The 22,220-nt window shown below is 42.3% G+C and overlaps 1 protein-coding gene across 6 annotated transcripts; it reads right to left on the bottom strand.

Moving 5' to 3' along the window:
* Window positions 1-305: 305 nt before the first annotated feature.
* On the bottom strand, window positions 306-22,125 carry LOC105682994 (endoplasmic reticulum aminopeptidase 2-like). 6 transcript variants are annotated; one of them, XM_048649245.1, is made up of 15 exons: window positions 19,923-22,125; window positions 19,183-19,326; window positions 13,113-14,025; window positions 7,470-7,622; window positions 7,104-7,189; window positions 6,922-7,018; window positions 6,467-6,830; window positions 6,202-6,382; window positions 5,670-5,913; window positions 5,035-5,597; window positions 4,702-4,933; window positions 4,214-4,619; window positions 3,984-4,126; window positions 3,549-3,901; window positions 306-3,414 (listed from the first exon to the last, which is right to left on the bottom strand). In XM_048649245.1, the coding sequence occupies exons 3-15, from the start codon at window positions 13,237-13,239 to the stop codon at window positions 3,256-3,258; spliced, it is 3,108 nt and encodes a 1,035-aa protein (XP_048505202.1). In that variant the 5' UTR covers window positions 13,240-14,025; window positions 19,183-19,326; window positions 19,923-22,125; the 3' UTR covers window positions 306-3,255. The 6 variants fall into 6 exon arrangements, with proteins under 6 accessions (XP_048505202.1, XP_048505208.1, XP_020706338.2 ...); XM_048649251.1 differs by lacking the exon at window positions 19,923-22,125 and having other exon boundaries at window positions 6,467-6,672; window positions 6,748-6,830; window positions 19,183-19,578; XM_020850679.3 differs by lacking the exon at window positions 19,923-22,125 and having other exon boundaries at window positions 5,670-5,895; window positions 6,467-6,672; window positions 6,748-6,830; window positions 19,183-19,570.
* Window positions 22,126-22,220: the final 95 nt, after the last annotated feature.

Raw genomic sequence — 22,220 nt, 5'->3', positions numbered from 1 at the left:
CAATAAACCAACAAACACTTGAAAAATGGGATAGATTATCGCGGGAATTGAAGTAAGAATAAACATTGACGTGCGGTAAAAATAAATTCCGATTGTATGCAAAGACCCGTCGATGCTATACGCGACCTCGGGTTCATTGGATCATGCGGAAGACATCTGATTATATTCACGGCTGGATTTTTAATGGGACCCACTTTTAAGTTTCGTTACATTCGGGCTGATGAATAAAGTTTTTCGGTCCACCTCGTTACCACCTGGTTGACATTGTTACATTTCAAACACTTATAGTTCATAATAAATTATTATTTGTATTTTAAACATATAATATATTCATTTTGTGTGATTTACATAGTTTAATTTGATACAACAAAATATCTATGACAACAGTACGTACAGTATATATGTATAGAGAACAATATACAATATACAATATACAATATTAATATATATATATGCGACATTTTTCGTATATTTCTTTAAATACGAAATCCAGCATTAGACAATATTAATGTTTTTTTTTTTTTGTATTTTTTTCTCTCTTTTTTCTTGGAGTCATTTATAATACATACACATACCGATCTGTAGCTATCAACACGATTAGAATCAATCGGTTATTATTTATTTTTCTATTTTTTCTTTAAATATTTTTACTCGATTAATAAATTAATCTTTGATCTCTTCATTTAGTCCAGTCTTTAACGTGTATATTATAATATTGATTTTGAATTTCAATCGATCAATCGTATCGTCCCTGTTATTCATTTTTATTCTGTTGGGTTTTTCTGACGTGTTTGTTGCACGTGTAAATGACGTACACATTTTTCATAAATAGAATATATATGGTAATTAGTTAAAAACGGTAAATCTTAGGAATTTTGCCGGTGCACATTACATATTTACGTAATGACGTATTTCATTAATTCACAACGACGTTTGAAAAATATTTTACACACGAAAAAAGATCAGAAAAAAGGGGGAAAAATATATGTATATATACGTATAAATTGAAACGATGATCTATCACGTTTTTATTTTCATTCTTTTTTTCTTTAAACAGGAAATTGTTACTGTGAAAAAATATGCTATACGCGCGTATGTAACCAGCAGCTACCCTCTATCAGCAAAAAAGGGGTAGTTTTAGATTTAAACAGTTGTGCGTCAGGAATCGATAATAATTATAAATGTCAAAAATAGTCGTGTATAAAAATCTATTGAAACGAATTTATGAAATTCTTTTTTAATACGTATTATTATATTTACAGTTTGTGGGAGGGAAAAATATCCACGCCATTCGATCGGTCGATCGTTTTTTATAATTCGGCGAGTGGTGAAAAAATTGTGACAAAATACGATCGCGGACTCTCGGGTTGGACCCGAAATTTCATTTCAGTTTTTTGCTGCATTTTGTTTTTACGGCGTTCATGGTTACTACGAGATTTGTGCTAACCCGTTTTTATTTTCTTCCGAGTCTAGTAGAGAACCGAAAATTTTCACACACGTGTAGATCGTTGTGACTAACAATTGCGCTAATAATTATACGTACACTTATTTTGCGGTATAGTAAAATATCGAATTTTTCAATTTAATTAATTTTATAGAATTTTCTAACGCACACAATCTGGTTAATAATCACTCGACGTCTTATACCTATAATATATAATAATGGATGTATGTTCTTTATGTCGCATGACGGTGAACGAACGTGAAACCCAGATATTCAGGCCTTAGTTTGATTAATTAGGCTGCACGAATTAATTTCAGCAACATGAACACATTGCGCACAACATGTAAAGGATATTGATATTATTTATTTATTCTGCATTCCATTTTTCATGTTCTAGTTTTGTTTCAATTTTTTTTTTTCTCTTCAACTGCTTCGTTCTTACTTTTCTCACCATTTATAATATTATTACATCTACATAATTTATAATTCTAACGCATTTGGCTCAGGATTATTTTTTAATTAGTCTAGATTAGTTTACTAACGTTTCATTTCTAGGTATGTACTCGTGTATACTTGGGTATAAATTGTGTCTCACTCAACACAAGTTTACACGCAACTTAATATCAATTTTGATATGCTACTTAAATTTATATAATAATAATGATAGTAATTATCATTATTTATATTATTATTATCATTATTTTTTTATTATAATATACCAAAAATCTAAATCTTGTTCAGATCTTCTCACTCCCCAATTTTTATCTTACCGGTTTATTGTACACATTCCGTTTCGAAGCCGAAAATAATTATTAGGTTCGAAAATTCAAACCAGGAAACCATAAATTCTGTTTTCAGAATTCAACAGGCAGGTATAGAGTAAGATTCTCCAATTTTTTTTTTGCTCTTTCTTCCGAAGAGAAAAATTTGGAAAGAGAAAATATTACTTGACGTTTGATTTTCTGGTAAGATTTAATCGAAATCTTAATCGTTCAGCCATGTAATTCTTTCTACGTATGGATGGATTCGCTTATCAATCGTATATCTTGTTAGACCGTGCTTGACAATTTTCGTGATCCGATCATTTGTTTAATAATTATTATTTTCCTAAAAATCGAATCAGATTCAAATCGTTCGTTACCCCCTCTGGCTGTTCAGAACCATGTATAGTAATAAATATTAGAGAGGATTTTTTTTTTACATATTTATTTTTTGTTAGTTATTTTTATTTAGTTTTTATTATTGTATCTAACTGATTAATAAATTCATTGTTAATTATCAAACTTTTTCCAGATATGCAAAGTGCATGTTAAGGCAGTACTAGCGAATTCGCAGGTCCCTATGAATTTACTTATCGATTGACTTAACGTTTATTATTTAAGTAAGCAGATAATTGTGTGCTGCAATTGACAATCGAATATTCTTTCCTTTTTTTATTTGAATGGATTTTATTTTACTGGTTCACGACACGTCCCAATCCCATTACAATTATTCGAAGTTCAGAATTTTCGGACGTCGTCGACTGATGGTACAAAAATACAAAAGAAAGGAAAAAAAAAAAATAAATAAATCCAGACGAGCATTTACTCTTTCTTTATTATGGCCTTCTCTCTACTATAAGGATAATTTTATCGGTCATCAGAGAATTGTTGAAAACTTTGGACGTCGACGACCAATTGTTCAATCATAAAAACTGGCGGTTTTTCGTTATCGATGAATTATCTAATTAACTGTCTACCCAAAAAAAGGGCGGGGGCATGCCCGTCCCTATTGGATTGGTATTAAAAATGAAAAACTCACTCATAATTCACCTAGCTCTTCCCTTTGATGTTCAAATAGTTGTGTAGCCATTGGTTTATTGTTTCAGCGTTCTCTCTTACCCAGTGGATGTTCAGCTTTATCGTCTCCAAACTCTGATCCAAAGCTCGTTGACCGCTGCCAACGTCGACTTTTTTGAAATACTCCGACACCTGAAGCAAAATAAAATAAAGAACGTTGATTAATATCAATTGGTCGATCGATCGGAATGAAATGTGATTTTTCCGAAAACTGTCACCGTTTTTAGCGTCAATTTTGATCAGACTATGACAATATATATATTCACCTCCTGATAATCGTATTCCGTACAGAAATGGGAAGTGACCACAGAAATTAGTCCTCCCATTGTGAATGTTCCGTTTCCAAACATCGACTGTAACTTGGGCCAGTAGGCTTTCAAGTGACGCCACGTGAGGAATCTGCCCTCTGGATTATTAGCCACCACGGAAAGAACCGCCTCGACATCCTGTGGCTTTATTTCTTCTCTCTCTAACGAGGATAACAAGTAGCGCTGCAGAATCCAAGGATCCATCGACGCCCCGAGGGCCTTCAAGAGAATCCTCCTTTCGCTTGGTATCTGAGTTTTTTTGTAGACATCCCAGCAGTGATCCCATTCCTTCTCACCTCCGTATCTTATGCCTGGAATAATGATGCGTTCTTTGTTAAAAACAAAAAAAAAACATCCTGGGAACAAGGGAGGAAATAAGGAAGCTGTATTCACCCGCGGTGTAAACGATGTCCCGTAGATTGGGAGGAATCCTCGTTCCCTTGTTCATCCAGCTGTCGAATAATGCTTTCGCAGGTTTAACGACACTTTCGATGTTCACCGTCAACGCGCTCTGCAAAACGTTGTCTCTCAGCAACCTGAAAGACAAATTCTGGTTCAATCTGCGCCCGAATTTTTCGTCACATCCCTTCGAGGACCGGTAATCAACTGTCGAGGTTCCTCACCTGGTCGAATGCGTTCCCGTGTCGTTCCACCCGACGTGAGTGGTGACGGGTCCGAGCAAGGTCTTCATGAATGTGATGTATTTTTTAAACCCTAAAGTCTCGCTCATTCTTTTTGACCATGATTCCAAGTGCTGCGTAGCTGTTGCCCAAGGGACGAAGTTTCGTTCGTTGAGTAGATACAACGACAACTCCAATGGAATCGTTGCGTTCAGCACCCCCGCTCTGCACAGCGTGAAAGCGTCGTCGATCAGGTTCGCTCGATCCGCGGGGCTAAAAACGGTGTGATTGTTGTGGAGGGTTGTTATAATCGAAGTCCACATTTCCTCGGAATACGTGACCCGATAAAAACCGGTCTGGTTCACGTTCACTTTGATCCATTCAACCGATGCGGGAATCTCGAACGAAACTGAAAGGAATAGCAAAAAAAAAAGAAAAAAATACATTTACGCATTGAACGTAATTGGAGATTGAAAAAATATCGTGCTCACCGTCGGTCAAGTTCATCCAGACGTTGTTCGCCACCCGAGGTTCGATGTCCGTGTAATAGCTGAGGGGAACGTACCACTTGTAGTTAAAGGGTGATTTGGGCTCCAGTAGATCGGTTTCGTTGTCGCTGGGAGACAAAAGCAGCCTTTTCTGGGTCGCGTATATCGTGTTACCCTTCCGGTTTATCGTGATCAGTGGATAGCCCATTTGTTGCGTCCAGGTATCCATTATGCTCTGAAAGGTGTGTTACGGATCGGATGTACGTACGCGTGGCAACAGGTGCACCGTAAAACATGACGTCGGGAGTTTCAACCCCAATGTCCGGATCGACTCACCTTGACGTCGAACGAGTGATTCGCGTGCTTGGTAAAAACTGCCCACAGGTCACCGGTGTCAGCGTTACCGTATTTGTGGCTGTTCAGGTAATCGTTCAGACCCTTTTTCATAACATCTTCGAGCAGAAACTCCTCGAGCATGTAGAGAATCGAGGCCCCCTTGTTGTAACTTATGGTGTCGAATATCGCCTCGATTTCGGAGGGGTCTTTAACAGGTACGCTGATCGGATGGCTGCTCGCCAACGCGTCGAGATCGAGAGCCGATTGCGTTTTATCGAGTATGAACTGGTTCATCATACCCCATTCGGGTGCCACGTGATCCACCCCCTTGTGCTCGAAGAAACTGGCGGCACCCTCGTTAAGCCATAAATCGTTCCACCAACGCATCGTCACCAAGTTACCGAACCACTGATGGGCCAGTTCGTGGGCCACCACTATCGCCACCCACTGATGAGCAGCGGTAGACGTTTCTTCGGGGTCGTAAAGTATCGATGCTTCTCTGTAAGTTATCAGACCCCAATTTTCCATCGCACCGGCGGCAAAGTCGGGGATAGCTATCAAGTCTGAAATGAGATCGAGGGAGATTTTTAAAGCGGGTATTCCACCGCTTTTCAAGCTTTGCAATATCACCTTACCTTGCTTCGGAAGGGGGTAATGTATGCCGAAGTAGGACTCGAAGTAGTCCATTATTTTCGCCGCCGTTTTAACGGCGTACTGAGCCTGCGGCAGCATGGCTTCCGGGGCGTAAACGCTCACCGAGACGTTCCTGGACGTCATATCGGTGACCCTTTTGTAGTCGCAAACGACGAACGCCACCAGATAAGTGGACATTTCGACGGACTCTTGGAAGTCGTCGCGGAGCTGGGAAAACGATTCGTTCTAAATCAAACGTCGGCGTATCGAACCGGCCCTCGACATACGCGTTACATTTAATGATATTTATAATGAATGATGTTATTCACAATTTTCTTGTTTCAGGAGAATTAGAAATGTTAAAGCGATTTTATAAAGCTTCGGATGAAATTAGCGGACGAACGATTATCGGCGGCAAGAAGCTCTGTCGTTTCTTTCGTAGTTAATTGGCAAAAAAGCGATGAGTATTTCGGAAGAAAATTATTAAGAAAAAAATAAAAAAAAACGTATTGCGATTGTTATAATCGGACTCACGAGACCAGTTCCCATGTAAAATCCAGCGTCCTCCGTATTCACGACAGGCATATTACAGAGCGCTATGTGAAATCTGTCCCTGAATATGGACATTTTGAATTTCGCCTTGAACTGCGGTTCGTCGAAACAGGGAAATGCAGACCTGGCGTATGTCGGCTCGAAATGTGTCGTGGCTAGGTGCCTGAGGGTTCGAATATTCGGAAATTATTCATCGACGAATATGACGAGGATATCGGAAAATCGCCTCGTCATTTATATTCCTTACCTTTTTTCTCCCTCCGCCGTAATGTAGCTGCTCAGGTAAAATCCTTCGAGCTCATTCGATAGTTTTGAAGTGAATCTTAGATGTACGGTGTAATTTCCTCTCTTGCGAAATTTACTCTCCTCTAGTTCTAAGTAAAGCTGTTGATGTTTGGGATATTCTAACAGTTGAGATATTTTCAGGCGGTGGCCTTTGCGGTCCTGGACCATCTGCGACCAAGACGAGTGCGAGGTTGAGTGAAATTTTAACGAGGGATTTGAACGGCGTCGGGTGTTTAAACTCACCTTTTCGTTTATTGTCAAATTTTTACTATGGAAGACGATAAAATTGGTCTCTTTGTCGACGTAGAATTCGATAGTGACTTGCCCTGAAATTTTACGATTACGCGCATCAGTAACGACGGGAGTGACAAACATTTTTTTTGCGGACAAAAAATTCGAAAGCAGGGACGAGCTCACCCTTGACTTCCAGCGTGGTGAGATTCGGATGAATGGTGATGTTGTACCTCGTCGGATGTGCGAATGTCGGCAGTCTGACGTTATTCCATGGAAATATCTACGGAGAGAATAACATTTCAAAGGAACGATCATCGATAAAGCCCCGAGTCGAGGATTCTCAAAAGGGACACAATGATTTTAACCTCTCCATTCGTGGCGATCGGTCCACCGGAATCACCGTCATCCTCCGCCTCCAAATTGGCAGGTTTTTCGCCGGCGCAAGGGCAATCTATCCCGTTGAAGGAAAAGAATAAAAATATGTACAATACCGACGAAAACATTATACACGGTTTAAATTATAAAACGACATTTTAAAAACATTCGACGACCTGAAATCAGATCAGTAGCGATGCCGGACCATTCGGAAGTTCGAAATCCAAAGGGGCAAAAAATAAAGAAACGAAAAAAGAAACAATCTCCCGACATCCAGGTGCCTGATTAAAAAGAACTTTTGTCTCCGTGCCCCAACCCCTAGCGCCCGTAGCGTAAGGGTCGAATTTTTTTCTCACCGTTTTGTGGCCCGGCGAATGCGATGATTAAAGAAACTGCGAATAGGATGGCGAGGACGATGGTCGCTATGCACAATGCTCTTTTTTGCGAGCAAACGGCGACCCCGTTGTGTTCGTAGATGCTGCGCTTGTGTAGGCCCGTGTTACTATCCCCTGAGAGCAGACCAGGTGAATATGTAATCATTAAACGAAGGTTCGATTAAGCACGTGGTTAGTTGCGGTAATTTTTCTCATGGTATCGCATGACCCAGTCACTTGCGATTCCCCTTTTCACGTATCGTCACCTGAAAAGCGCTCGAAAAATCGTCCGCACAGCGCCAAGTTCTACAGTAGTAGAGGCCCGACGCAGTCAGACTGCAGCGAATCCCGGGCGCTCGGCTGCCGCCTCATTTGTTAGGCACTCAAACTAACGACACCGCTATCCATTATTCATGGGTAAAATTAATGATATCAAAGCGGGTAACGTTATTATAAACCGGATGTCACGTCTCCTGATTTTTTTCATCGACTGATCGCGATTTATACGTGTTTGCGAATTTTCATAAAAGCAATGAGTTTTTAAATCTATCGATGAAATTTACGTGCGGATACCGAATGCACCCTCGACTGATGCGATGGAAATTTGATTTGTCGGGGGAAAAAATTAACGTCGCATCCGTGTACGCGACGCTGTTCAATTGGGGCAAATAATCAATTTGGAAACCACACGATCTGTTTCCGAATAAATTTTTGCACGCCTCGTCTTTACGAAGTTACGAATCTTCGCACTCGTGGCGTAATTTTAATTCCGGTGGGGGGTAAAGCCGGAAATAATCCTTTGCGGAAACGTCATGAGAAGAAATCAATCAGATTTCAGAGTGACCGACGAAAATTCGTGACGTCGAATGATCCTGAGCAATGTTCAGCTGCTCGTAGCTGCTAAATAAAAGTAGGTGTATGCCCATAACGCGCTCGCGGCATTATTGATCGCGTACACGTGTTACCCGCGTCTATGCGAACGGTGGGCTGCAGGCCGGAATGTCGATCACGGTATAAATGGGCCACTCGGACAAGCGGTGGCTATAAAGTTAACTCTGGAGGCCACCGCGTTGCGCTTGTAAAAAATTCATCCGAAACGCTGCGATCGGTTTAACGAAAACCAAATCCGATTTTTTTTTTCCCCTACTCCTCGTCGAATACGCGAGACGAAGGACGTTCGAAATTTGTACCTTTGCATCTCTCACCTGTCAGGAAGGCAACGTCGTCGACGTCCTGTTCACTCATGGTGAACCGTATGGGTGGCGGTCTTCTGTAAACAAATCCTTTGACGTCGCCTTCTACCAAGGCGTATGATATCTTAATAAGCGGTTCTCTCTGTTCCGCCACAATTCAACTCTGTACAAACTTTGTCTGAATATTAATTAGCCTTTTTTTTTGCTCTTCCTCGTCGCCGGTGAGCCACGGGTAAAGGTCTCCACGAATTTTCACGGATGTTTAACACTCGAAGTACGGAAGGAAGACTGAACCAGCAACAGCGTACGTTAAAAAGAGCTACCGTAGCTTTTTTTAATACGTGCGGACGTACGACCGATCTGGGTTAGTAATTCGTGCGCGCCAACATGCTGAAATTATATATATATATATATTTATAAATCTGTTTTATTTTAGATTTTTTCTTTCTCTCCAGAGACGAAACAGCACTCCGCATGCCCTTATCCTCTTTAATTTTTCCTCCTCTTTAACGAGCCGGGCAAAGAAGACAAACGCGGCACAACACGTTCAATCACTTTGCGGAGATTTTTTTTTTTTAATTTTTTCGATCTCGTTTCCGGGTTTCAATTTTCTTGATTCCGTTGATTTTTTGTTTTTCCCTAATATTCTTATTAAAAAAAAAATTACGAGTCTAACGCGTGAAACTGCACTCCGGTGATATTCGAAACGTTTTCAACGAGGTTTGAGCTGTCGTAGGGGAGGTTGAGATCACCGCGATCAAAAGCAACGTACGGTGCACCGTGGCTTGACATTTCATTGATATTCTTGTGGCTGCGATATAGCGACTGTGGGACGAGCAACAATGGCGACGCTCGTCGATTTGGCCCAGTCGAGGCTGCAGGGGTGGTTCGAGCTTTTGGGGTGGTGGCTCATCTCAACCTCCCCTTTTTTGCCGCGGGGAGTGTTGCCATCTTCTTGGGGCAGGAACCAATCCTCGTCACATCCTTTCCGCGATGGAGAAATGCAAGCTCCGTTTTACCGACCGATAAAAACCACCGACTGCCAGCCAGTTTCGGGGTATAGAGAAACCCCCGGTCGACGTTGACGGTGGAACGTAAATCTCGCAGAACTGGGGGTAACCTTTTCGCCTCGGAATTCTACAGGCGGAGTGAGACCATCCGGGGGAATATGAATCCGGAAATTCCGCCGTGGTTCGTACCGACAAATTTGCGGAAGCAATCGACTACGTTCCTTCGTTTTATGTCAACTAGTCGCTGTTACAGGGCTGTGCCCAACGCTGTAAATTTTCCAGGTAATTACGAGGGGGCTGAAAAATTAAAATCGCCATAACTAGGCGAGATGATATGATCGCAACGAATTTTTACGATCCATACATTTTTTATTCCATATCTATCCGCCTAGTCGCCCATGAAATTCTCCTAAAAATTCTCGTTAAACAAAAAACGAGATCGAATTCCCCTCATGGATTTTCGTCTACGCGAGAACGAATGTTTGAAAATTTTTTTTTTCCACAACCACCGCGAGAAAAAATGGATTGATGAAATAGTTTACTCGAGGAAAAAGTTGGGGAAGAAAGAAAGATGGCCGCTGGCGCTTTTGGTGCAATTTTTTGCCCTTATTCGATTAGAAAGAAGGGGAGGAATTATCGACAAGATATTTCGCGATTTTCAACGGGGAGCAAGTCTTCCGGTGTCGAGGAGACGTCGTAGTATCCGCCACCCCTGATAGCAGTGGCGTCGGGTTCGCGGAGACGGGAAACATGAATCGCGCATCGATCCGGCGTCTAACCGAATGTGTTTCTCTCCCCTCGACATCCCCAGTCTCAATACTGTCTTCGTACTCGACCAACGATTCTCCACAATCGCATTTTGTCTACCGTTCCATTCGAGAGGGGTCGGATCCCAACCCCACGAAAATTGCATCTCTCCCATGTGTGACCCTATTTCACAAACCCACCGCTCGCACCCTTAGCAAAAATGGAAAAAAAAACCAAAACCGGTTTTCATAATTTTTTCCAGCTGCACTCGTGCGACTTTTCCGTCTCATCTTTATCCCATCTTCAAGGGAAACAAATCTCCCGTTGGAGCAGCTCGTTTTCAACTAAATATAATAGAAAGAAAATGAATAAATAAAAAAATGAAAAGATTCCCTACGCTTCCTCTTTCACGTCACCGTTTTTTTTTTTTTTGTTTTTTTTTTTAAACTTATTCGACTAAAAAAATAATGTAGGTCCCTCGAGGGCTGTATGTTCCATAGGTGGCGGTGCTGCACATCGTACACAAGTTACGGAAAGAAGAAGAGAAGAAGAAAAAAAAAAAAGAAATTGTAAAAAAATTGTAAAAAAAAAAAGGAAGAAAAAACCACCGACGGTAGGTGTCAGCGATGATAATTATCTTCAGAGAATCCGTTGAGCCGTCATATTTTCGCTTGAACAACGATTTTCTTTCAGTTCACGCGTACGAAGTTATATGATAGGAGAGTCAGTGAAATATACGGGTCAAAAGGTCACATGGGTGATGCATAAAAGACGGGGAATTTCATTCTGGCGGATTATAATAAATTTTACGCGCATACGGATTCGCGTGCACGTGTATCGGGTAAAATACATGCGACGTTCATCGAGCCGTCGAAATAAAAATCCGTCACGTAACGTTCGAAACAAAGTCTTCTTTTCGTTCGTTCGTTTTTTTTTTGTTTTTCCCCAACTTTATTTCAGCGAGCCGCGCGACTCGATTTCTACGATCCCATCGAGCATCCTTTTCGTCAGGGCTGGAGAGACCCCGGTTCTTTGTTACGGAAAGAACGAGTATAAGGAGAATGAGAAGTGCGTAATACCGAGCACGTGGATGGGGATTACGCCCTTAATTACAAGTGGCTCACCACCCCTTGAAATAATCCTCGAGAACTTAACTCGCACGTTCGTATATATGTATGTGTGTGTACCGTGTATAATACATCCGCAGACTTTGCACATTACACCGTCGTCACGTGAAACGTGCAGGCGTTTTAAACGAGTAAGTAAACCGCAAAATACTCCCCCAGGCACCACGTACCGTCGCACACTTTATACGGGGTGTTCGAGTAAAACGGGAGTAAGGAAAAAATTGAAACGAAACTAAAAATTAATCCCGATTCGCTTCGCCGCTGTAGCCCACAGCTCTTCCCGGGCTGTGCGCCAGACTAGACTACGTCGATATATTTGCGTAACAATAATCGACGCTCGGTACCAACGGCGCCCCGTTATTACGTAAACCGCTCGTTGATCGAGTACCTGTAATTAAGAATATAACAGCCGATAGACGTCCCATTCTTTCCGTACAGATGTTGAATTTCAGCTGCCGCTCGGCGAATGAACATTGCAGCCGGTGCAAGAGTTTTCTTTGCCCGTATGTCTTTTCGGTAATTATCGACGTACAACGGACGGAATTACAATTACACCAAGGCGACAAATTAGCTATTCACTCCGCACGTGTCCCAAGTTGAAACAATTTTATGCCGCGCTGGTTAAACAGCTTCGTCGAGGCCCGAAACCACGCGGTGCAATTCACGTAGCGTTCGAAGTGCCTCTTGATCTTTGAAGGAGCGATGCACCCGCGAATGTGGCAGGTCACGGTGACCTATGGTACGGGTACACCGTATACCTGATACGAATATAACGCGTTTCCAATATTCCTGAAAGCGTGCGCGCCACCGGAGCGAGTTTATTCTCGACAGCTTCGTGCGGCTTAAATATTCAGAACGATTCGGACGTAGGTACGGAAAATGTTGCACGAGGTAACAGTTTTTACTTTTGAAGTACGGAAGCGAACGACGCGGTGCGCCGGTAAGTTTAGGAGATAAACTTCTGACGCGACGCTTGACGAGGGTGAAAATGTACGAGCGGAGCGAGCGCAGAGTTTCGAACGAATGAAACTGGAACACAGTCGCGGTGGTATTTAATTTTGAAAATAAGAAAGTGGATTTTTCTGTTGGACGATATTCTCGACGCGAGGAACGGCGTCTTGTGTGGAATTATTAAATATCGCGTTATTCTAGAGCCGAGATCCGCGCACGTTTCGAGTTACCTGAAATATCGTAATCGGGGATGAGAGGAGGCCGGCGCCGCCGGGATCCGTGCGGATTACGTGACCATTTTTCTTCGTGAAACTTTCATTCGAAGTTTACTCTCCCTAAGGAGTTTATATCCCATCCGGTTTACGCGACTACCGAATACGCAATTATTTATTGCGGATCGTCTCGTATTTAGAGTTTGTTTATTAACGATACGTACATGCCTCACGGTGTTATACGTTCGCCAACTCGAAAAATTTTGCTTCAAAAGTTCGAGCGTAAGTTTTGGGAAATCGCAAGATCGTAGGTCGCTGAGATAATCTGGGCCAGTTTGCCGAAGATTTAATTGCTAAGTTTTAGTAGGGATATCGTATAGCGTACCTGAATTTCCCGGTATTTCCGTATTCGCGTTTCCGTTTTGGCCCGGCGGTCGAGAAGCGGAAGTCTTCCCTAGGGATTCCATGCGAATTGCCTCGGAATTCTCCCGCGTCGAGGTCGGTGGAGGCATCCTGTCTGCTTCTTCTTCTTCTACTTCTTCCTGCTATTTTCCCCTCTGACTTTTTTTTTATTGTTTTTTTTCTGCCTCAAATCTCTTACACTTCTTCTACCACTAATTAGTTTTTACTTTCGATTTCCCTCGCAGTTTAATTTTTGCTTTTTTTTTTTATGTATTATGTGTTCACAGTCCGGAGAGATTCTGGATCGCAAATTTTTAAAATTCGGATTCTGAGAAGCTGATATTATTAACGAGCTCGAAAATTCGAGATCACTGATATGTTTCGTTTTTGAAAATCGCGATGCGATGCGATTGGCGCAAATTTCAGAATAGATATTACGCAATGTACTTTCGAATGAGGTTTTTGGTCCCGTTGGATCAGGTATAGTTAATTTTGTCTAGTTAAATAGGAATAGGTAAAGATATCAGAAAAATTTGCGTCAAAAAGCTCTAATAGGTATAACGTTAGTAGAAAATTGTTTCATTTAAATTAAGTTGCGTATTTTATGCATATAGTCTATTCTACGGAAATGTCACTTGCACTGCACCGATGGGTGGAAAACGTTTTTTTTTTAATCAAAATTTATTGAAAATCGTCAATGATTTATTTCATCTCTGGATCGAAGCACCAAAAAATTTTTTTCAGATCGATAAAACAATTAGAAATTTCCTAGCCGGTATTTCGATTGAATTCCCATATTTTTATTCGACTCTACTTCGTCGGAATATCTCGAATCTTCATTGTGGGAAAAATTTAAATCCGATAGCATCTTCGCTCCGTTGAGTCCTACGGTGGGCCTGAAACGAAAGGATAAAATCCGATTATTCAAGGATCATTTGAATCACGGTCTGTTGATCGAGAATATTTATCATTCTTTGTGTTAATTCACTCTGAACGTTGTTTTCAATACTTTTGATATTATTCCAGCCTATTTCTTGCCAATTTCATGGCCATGGATGAGAACCAAAGAAGTCAGGGGACGTTCTAGATTTCCCAGGATTTTATTTCTGGGTATTTTTAATACTTACGTAATAGACCGGATTGTCCCACGATCATTATACCCTATTTGCCGAAGACCGAGATATTTATTTTTATCCCTGTTGTTGCAGACGTGAAATTACAAGCCCTCGTAAAACGTTCGTCCTAACCCTTTCTTGGAGCCAAAATTCGGAATATTTTTTTTGCGTTCTCTCACGTATTTTGAGCAAACAAATCTGAATCTTCAGCTAGTTAAATTGATCTATATATCAGAATGATCGAGTTATCGCCGATTTATCGACTCAAGAAGCGAAAAATCAAGAATATTTCGATGGAAAAAATTCGCAGCTCAAGTTGGTCAACGGATTCTTGTTCCTGAGGTCAAAATACAGTGAAAATATGATCGATTTGGGAAACATTTCATTTTTGGCCAAAAAATCCAAAGGGGTACCCCTTGGAATTTTGTCGATTTTGGGTCAAATTTTTTTTTTTTATTTTTTATGCTATTCTTGTGTATTTTGATCCCAGGAATCCGAATTCACAAGTTAAATTGATCTATCGGTAAAATTGATCGAGTTATCGCCGATTTTTCACTTTTTGGAGCAGAAAAATTGAGATATCTTGATGGGAAAAATTCGTAGCTCAATTTGGTCAACGGATTCGTGTTCCTGAGGTCAAAATACATAAGAAAAGTGCCATACGATCAATTTTAAAAAATAAAAATTTTTGGCCAAAATTTGAGATTTTTCCAAGGGGTACCCCTTACGATTTTTTCAAATTTTGACCAAAAATTTTTATTTTTTAAAATTGATCGTATAGCCCTTTTCTTATGTATTTTGACCTCAGGAACACGAATCCGTTGTCCAAATTGAGCTACGATTTTTTCCCTTCGAGATATCCTCGAATTTATGCCAAAAAATGCGAAAAAATTGGGATAACTCGGTCATTTTTGCAGATAGATCAATTTTTCTTTCGGATTCGCATTTCTGAGCTCAAATTACATTAAGATAGACTAAAAAATCAATTTTTTATTTTTGACTCCAAAAAGCCGAAAATTGGCGATAACTCGGTCAATTTTATAGATGGATCAATTTTTCTTTTAAATTTGGATTCCTGAGGTCAAAATACGTAAGAAAAGTGCCATACGATCAATTTTTAAAAATAAAAATTTTTGGTCAAAATTTGAAAAAATCCTCTTCGAATTAATGCTCTCGTCTGTTAATTTATAGAAAACAAATGTAATAATTTTGAGAATCATACTTTTTCTAGAAGCGTAAACGGGCAGGGGAATTATTTGCGATTCTCTGCACACGTACATCAATTAGCTAGTGTACTCTCACAATTAGACGCGTCGAACTTAGAATCACACTCTTTTCGGTGATGGCCTATAATTAACTGAAATCGGGTGGATTAAAAGGTTAGTGGAACACAAGGGGAAGAGGAAAAAGGGAGCAGCATCACACGATCAACGAACTGGGTTTTTCAGATGACAAGTATTTTTCTCCGGTTATTTCAAAATCCTCCAATACAAGAAAACTGAAAAGGAAAAAAAAACGGATCGATGGTTTGAACTCGAAAAAATCTTCTGGAAACACTTTCCAAAGTCCCTCATAGAGTTGAATCTTTTTTTCTCACTTTCTTTCGTCTACTAATAAAATTAGGAGTGAAGTACATTTTTCTTTCTTTCCTCTGGCGAACTTGAGTGACGTATTACCAGACGTAATCGAGGGTCGTTCATGATCCTGTTAGTCGAAGTTATAGGCTTAGGAATTTCTATCGGACTGATCAAATTAGTCACCGCCATTTGGTGTAAGTGGATGAATACGCGATAAGTATTGTATTTTAAAAAAATGGTAAAACGAAATACGGTTTTGTTTTCTTTTTTATTTTTACCCTCCGATTTCGGAGGCCAGGATTTCCATAAGAATCGACTGACTTTGATCGCGATATTGCGAACTACGAATATTCGTTCGAACCGTACGGTTAAGATTCCAATAAAGCCTGCAACGGAATTTCGAGACACACGTACTACCTACCTAACCGAATTCGATATTGTCGTACGTAAAAACTGGCCTGCCTTAAAGGAAGGAGAGAACAATATCGATCGATGCAGACTGCAAGCAGGGAGCCAGTTGAGTTTGTGGTAAGGGACGTTTCGGAATAAGGGAGACATCGCATATTCGAAGGGATTATATGTATACGCTTCCGTGAGTATGTTGTACCCGTACGATAGAACGACGACGTGTAAACCTGAAGATACCAGGGGTGCTACCCCGGTGCTGGTAGAAAAATGAAAAATGGAGAGGGTTCGATTTCGTTTTTCCACGCCCGAAGATAATGACCGGGGACTAACGAGGATCGATTATAATTGATCGAATCAAGTCTAGGAAAACGATCCCCTCCGAACGAACTCACTCCGTTCTCCGCATTTCTCTTTTTTCACCCTCCAATTTTTTTTTTTATTTTTGGTTCACTCCTCGTTCGCGTTACCACGTCAAGAATCGACAGAGATGTTTCGCGGCCCGGTCCTCGATATTGTTTTCGCTATTATTACACATCATTCTCATTGTAATCATCATCGCTGAATGGACGGTACGCAAGTGGGGGGGTCAGTTCGTCGTCGCACAGGTCATTAGGTTGAGATTATTCGATCACCGTCATCGTGTCCCGCAATTCGTAATAATTATCGCAATTTGCGTTGAAAATTGTTGGCGTATTTCAAGGGCTAATGGCCCAGCTTTTTCATACACGTTACACGCACACACAAGAAGATCGTGGTAATTTGTTTCTTTGATGAAAAGTTTATCTTTATGTAATGTAAGGTCAAACGTTATCGGGATACGATATACGCTATGTCATGTATGTAATTCACACACGACATCTCCATATATTCATATAGATGTATTTTACGTATTTAGCAAAAAAAAAAAAAAAAGAAAGAAGAAAAAAACCGGATGCCAGAGGATTCCGAAATCAAGGAAATGGATTCGTCAATTTCACCATCTTATTTTTAACATATTCACCTGTGATTCTCCGGTCGATTCGCCGGTCTGGTATTCGTTCATCGTAGTTTACGTAAGGGTTGTTATATCAGCGGCGTTGAATGAAAGGAAAAAGAAAAAAAAAAGAAAGAAGAAAAAACCAACCGTAGTAAGAGCGTGCAATTTTCGAACCCGGCCGTAGGTCACGCTGGAGGTATCGACGAGAGCAGCGTGCCTTCCGTGCCGCTAATTTTCCAACAAGAGCTCTCGAGCAACTACTTGCTCTGGTAAAGAACAATCACTTTGTCAACTTGACACACTTTACTCTCAATTGTAGTGGATGTGAGTACGTATAATTCCACAGTGTAAGGTATATTACGCGAGAGAAGCAGATGCGCTTGTGGTTTTTCTACGCGTTGTGAATTATTTTTCCATTCTATTCTTCTAGTTTCGAAATTATGTAACCGTTCGAACAGGTGCTCTTTGAATAGGCTACACTCGATTGTAATCTATCACCAATTAATTCGAACGTTATCCCATCAGAAACGACGAAGTGTTCAATTTATTCACTTTTCCGCATTAGCTTGACGAGAGGATATCACAAAAATTCTTTTTACCGAATATCGAAATTCCGGTTGAATACCATAAAACTTTTCTTCGACCAGGATCACCTGTTACGCCCCAAAAACGTGAGCTAAATTCTACGACGTTCGACCGATTCGTTAAAAAAACGAATTCCAACGTCATTCGTCGCCCGAAACTCTCTACCGAAACGAATGCCGAAAATATTCTCACTTAAACTTTGCAATTAAAAGGGGGGAAATTAAAACACGGCGTACGCGGGCGTGTCGTCTCTCGGATGCAAACGCTTCGGGGCGAAGGATTTGACTGTGAATCTTTAGCCGTGCCTCGCTCTCCCTCTCACGAGTCCGCGCTTACGGCCGGACTGTCTCACGCAGTCGCGTGTAGCTCCGATTTACACGTTGTTAATTTTCCAAATTTTTCGCGGTTCCCGTTCAACGGTCCTCCTCTAACGGCGTCGATCGGCCGGCGGTTACGTGGTGTGGAAATTTTTTCAGCCGTCAATCCCGTCAATCGAAGCTCGCGTGGAAAAGGGCGAGTCGCTGACTCCGACGATACCGTCAGCCCGGAGCTGAGAGTGGCACTGACTGAGCCCAGTAGCCGAGAACGGAACGTGGGGATCACTTCCGGAATAAGAGGGATTTCCCGCTAGCACCCGATAGCAATTCGCGGTAGCCCGGCCCAACCCGAACTACCCGCTCTCCGGGAGCCACAGGTTGCGCGTTCTCAACCTTCCGAGGGTTAACGGAGGGGGGGGGGGAGGGGGTAGCCCGAAGGACGAACGAATTTATATTTTTTACGGGGTCGGGACGAACGGGGGGATGAAGCGAAGCCCTCATGCCCGCTTCCAGGGGTCGTTAGACGGGTCAGAGCGCACGCGCCCCGTACCAACGTGTTGTACCTCGTACTCCAGACTGCTCGGGCGGACGCCGAAAAACGGGATCAAAAAGCGAAGGGAATATAATCGAAAGTACGATACTGGCCGGAATTTCATCCGCACCCCCCCCCCCCCCCCCCCCCACTTTCGCCCTTTCGTACTCGAAATTTCTACAATCTCCTCCCGAGTGACGGACGAGATTTTATTCCCTCCGGTTACCCTTCTTCATTCTATGCTGTCGTTGCGCTCCAGACTCGCCGGTTTCACGTAGTCCACCGTACGTTCGGGTTGCGATCGCACGTCGATTTTTGGATTGAAACGTTTTCTAGCCTTTCTCACCTCTTTATCCGGAGGACCCCAGTCGAATACGGGGTTCAAGATGTACGCGATATTCTGCAGGGAGAATCAGTCGGAATTATATTTGTCGAACCAATGAGATGATTCTAAGTTGCCTCGTTGGCGAACACACTCGATAATTCGATAAGCGTTAAAAAAATATTTTCCCTTACGTACGAATATCACGATTAGATACTCACCTCGTTGTAAATGGCGGACATGACTTGCTTCAGCGCAAACACTGGGATTATGGCCATCATGGCCCCACGGAGCAGCATCAGTGGCGTTCCGAGCGCCGGAAAGTGGGCATTTAATTTCCCGGAAAGGGTTGTCAGGTACAGAGTCTGCGAAAGAAAACCGAGTGAGGAAGTTCGAGCTTTTGTAACCCCGCGATCCGATCGAGCGGCAAAGTTTTAAAAACCATCAAGGTGAAGGGAAGCGTTTTCCAACAGAAACGCCAGAAGAGGGAAGGGGGCGATCCGAACGTGAAGTGTACGTCGTTGACGAAAACGCTAAGCCCGTAAATAAGGAAGATGAAAATTGCCTGCACTAATGGCAGCAGGGCGATACCGTCCAAGACTATACGGGCGTAAACTACGCTCATTAAGGTCATCGCGGTTTGCTGGGGGAGGAGTGAAAAATTTGAGATTCGCCAATTCGCTAGACAACCGAAATTCCGCCGAACCTTTACGATGACGGTGACGTTGACTATGCACCCGATTACGCAGTAGAGACCGATGAAATAAATTCGAAATTCCTTCCTTATGTCGTGCTTCGAGAATAGATTTTCCAGGATGGCTTCTACCACCATGGTCTGGAGCAAGGAAAAAACGATGGAAGTACGAATTAAATAAAAAAAAAAAAACAAAAAAAAAACCCGGATCAATTAAAAACGTGGATTCAACGGAGGCGCGAAGTCGCTCGAGTACACTCCACTTACGGATTGAAGCCATAGCAGGAGATATCGAACAGCGAACCAATAAAATGTCCACATAAGCGGCATTGGCAGTGTACCAAGGTGCTGGGGCATCATGGCAAGAGAGCTGCTGGCGTCTGTCGAAACGATTCAACAAATTTAATCGGCGAGCGATACGAAGGGCGGTACAAAGTATACTCAACTGTTCGAAACTAGGAGTCGAGGTTCGACGTTCAAACGTTTCGCTATCAGTCGAAGCAAGCCTCCTCGACCCATCGTTTTTATCAACATGAAAAAGAAGGAAGCGAACGTGGCGGTTATAGCGCACCATCCGACGTTGAATTTGGAATCGACCCGGGAGATGAAGGTCATCGTCAAGGGTGGCACCGTCACGTGGGCCCGCCATAATGTGGAAATGTAAGCGATCGCCCAGAGCTTTAGAGAAAAAAGAGGTAATGAAGAGTGTCTCGCGCAGAGGGAACGTTACCTTTCCGTTTACGAAGTCCTCGAGTTTCGGCGGTCGGAATGCGATCCTCATTAAAGCGATTACGTTTATGTTGCAGAGAATGTACGTCACGTGGAACGCGGCGAAGACGAGAACGGCTATGCTCAGGGCGTAGATGGTCTGACATGGAATGCAGATTTTTCTATTTTCTTCTCTTTTTTCTCTACTCACGAGCGTTGCAATATGCGCATGAAAATATTCGAGACATTCTTTAGCGCCTACCTTACCGAATCTGTAAACAGTCCTCAGTACACTGAGCATTACGATTATCCAATGAGCTATCGTACAGAGTACAAGTTTCCACTGGGTGTCCAGATGCGCCGAACTTTCGTTCGTTTTATTCGTGAATCGCGATCTATTGGCAAATTTTCATTCGTTCGTTTAGAAAATTTTCCATCGGTAGCCCGTCGCGACAAAAGGGGCTTTAACTTGAACCACAGTTGGGCCGAAAAGTCGAAGTTTTCTCTCTCCGGGCACCAAATGCTGGTGTCGTTCTCAACCGACTTGCACCCCATCGACAGTTTCGTTTCGCTCGTGACCACGAGACACTCGCCACTCGATCCCGGAGGACATCGGAGCCAAGGCGCTTGTTCGACTACCGTCACGATCAAATAGAACAAATTTCTACCGCAGTGGACCGAGTCCAGCCATGACTGGAGGGTAGAGTACGCCATGATGGAATAACAGTAGCCTAAGAAACGGAAAAAAAAAAAAATTATCGAACCTCGTTGCACATCGATCGTACAGAGGAGTCCTACCTATGATTATGGGACAAATTTTCCATAGATTTATCGGCGGCTGTTTCGTGTAATGGGCGAGAAATATTTCCACGTAGTTCAGGGGCAGGTGTACGAACACCATGATCAGCGCGAAGTGAATGACGAGCATAACTGGGGGTGAGCGTTAGTGTCGGCGGTCTGGTTGATTTTTATTCATTTCTCTAGCTCACCTGCCGCAGGATTTTCCGAATCATCGTGCCATTTTGGATTCCAGTAGTGGATCAAGTTCGTCATCAAAATTGCGATCAGGCAGAGACGGTAGGATTTCCACACCCCCTCCTTGATTTTCTGTGCACAAAATGACGGGAGAACGAAAAATCTACCCGTCCAGGGTGCGCGGGAATTTCAACGCTCGTATACCTCACCCTCGGCCGTTTGCTTCTTTGAATCGGTCGACTCCGATTCGGAAGAAGATTTTACTTCCACTGATCCATTTTCCAAGTTTTCCAACCGCAATGCCTCCGCGTCGAACGAGCCCTCCGATGAATTTGGAGACGAGGAGTCGCCGTTTTCAGATGTTGAGCTATCGGGTGCCGCCATGATCTATGAAACCTTATCGATCCTTACCACGTCGCAATCTACCTCGTCATAACCCCTTGACATTTGTACCAATAAGGTGAATATGGCAATGGAACGCGTTGTGCACGCAACGTAGCGATCGACGCGCAATCAAAAACGTTATTCGCCAAATGATTTGTGGTCGGAATATATATGTATATCAGGCGATTATCATTTGTGCGCATTGTTGTATCACGCGTTCGATCCGGTGGTAAAATAATTATATTTTCCGAGCGCGTCGTGGTTCGAAATTATCATCCCTCATCCCTTGAGGAAAAATTTGAACGCTGCAGATATCCAGAAATGTCTGCGAACGGCGAATTAGGTAAAATTTTGTGGGAAATTCGGGAACGTCGCGACGTCGTTCGTCCTGAAACGTAATCGCGGTACAGAGGCGATCGATGGATCGGTATGTACTGACAATGTGTACGTAGAGATAATAAGATTGATCACGTAGTAGTTTTCTCCAACGTCATCTTA

This window comes from Athalia rosae, chromosome 1 (assembly GCF_917208135.1).
Source record: "Athalia rosae chromosome 1, iyAthRosa1.1, whole genome shotgun sequence".
Classification (NCBI taxonomy): Eukaryota; Metazoa; Arthropoda; class Insecta; order Hymenoptera; family Athaliidae; genus Athalia; species Athalia rosae.
Note: the sequence above shows the minus strand (reverse complement) of the source record. Positions and strands in the feature narration are given on the sequence as shown.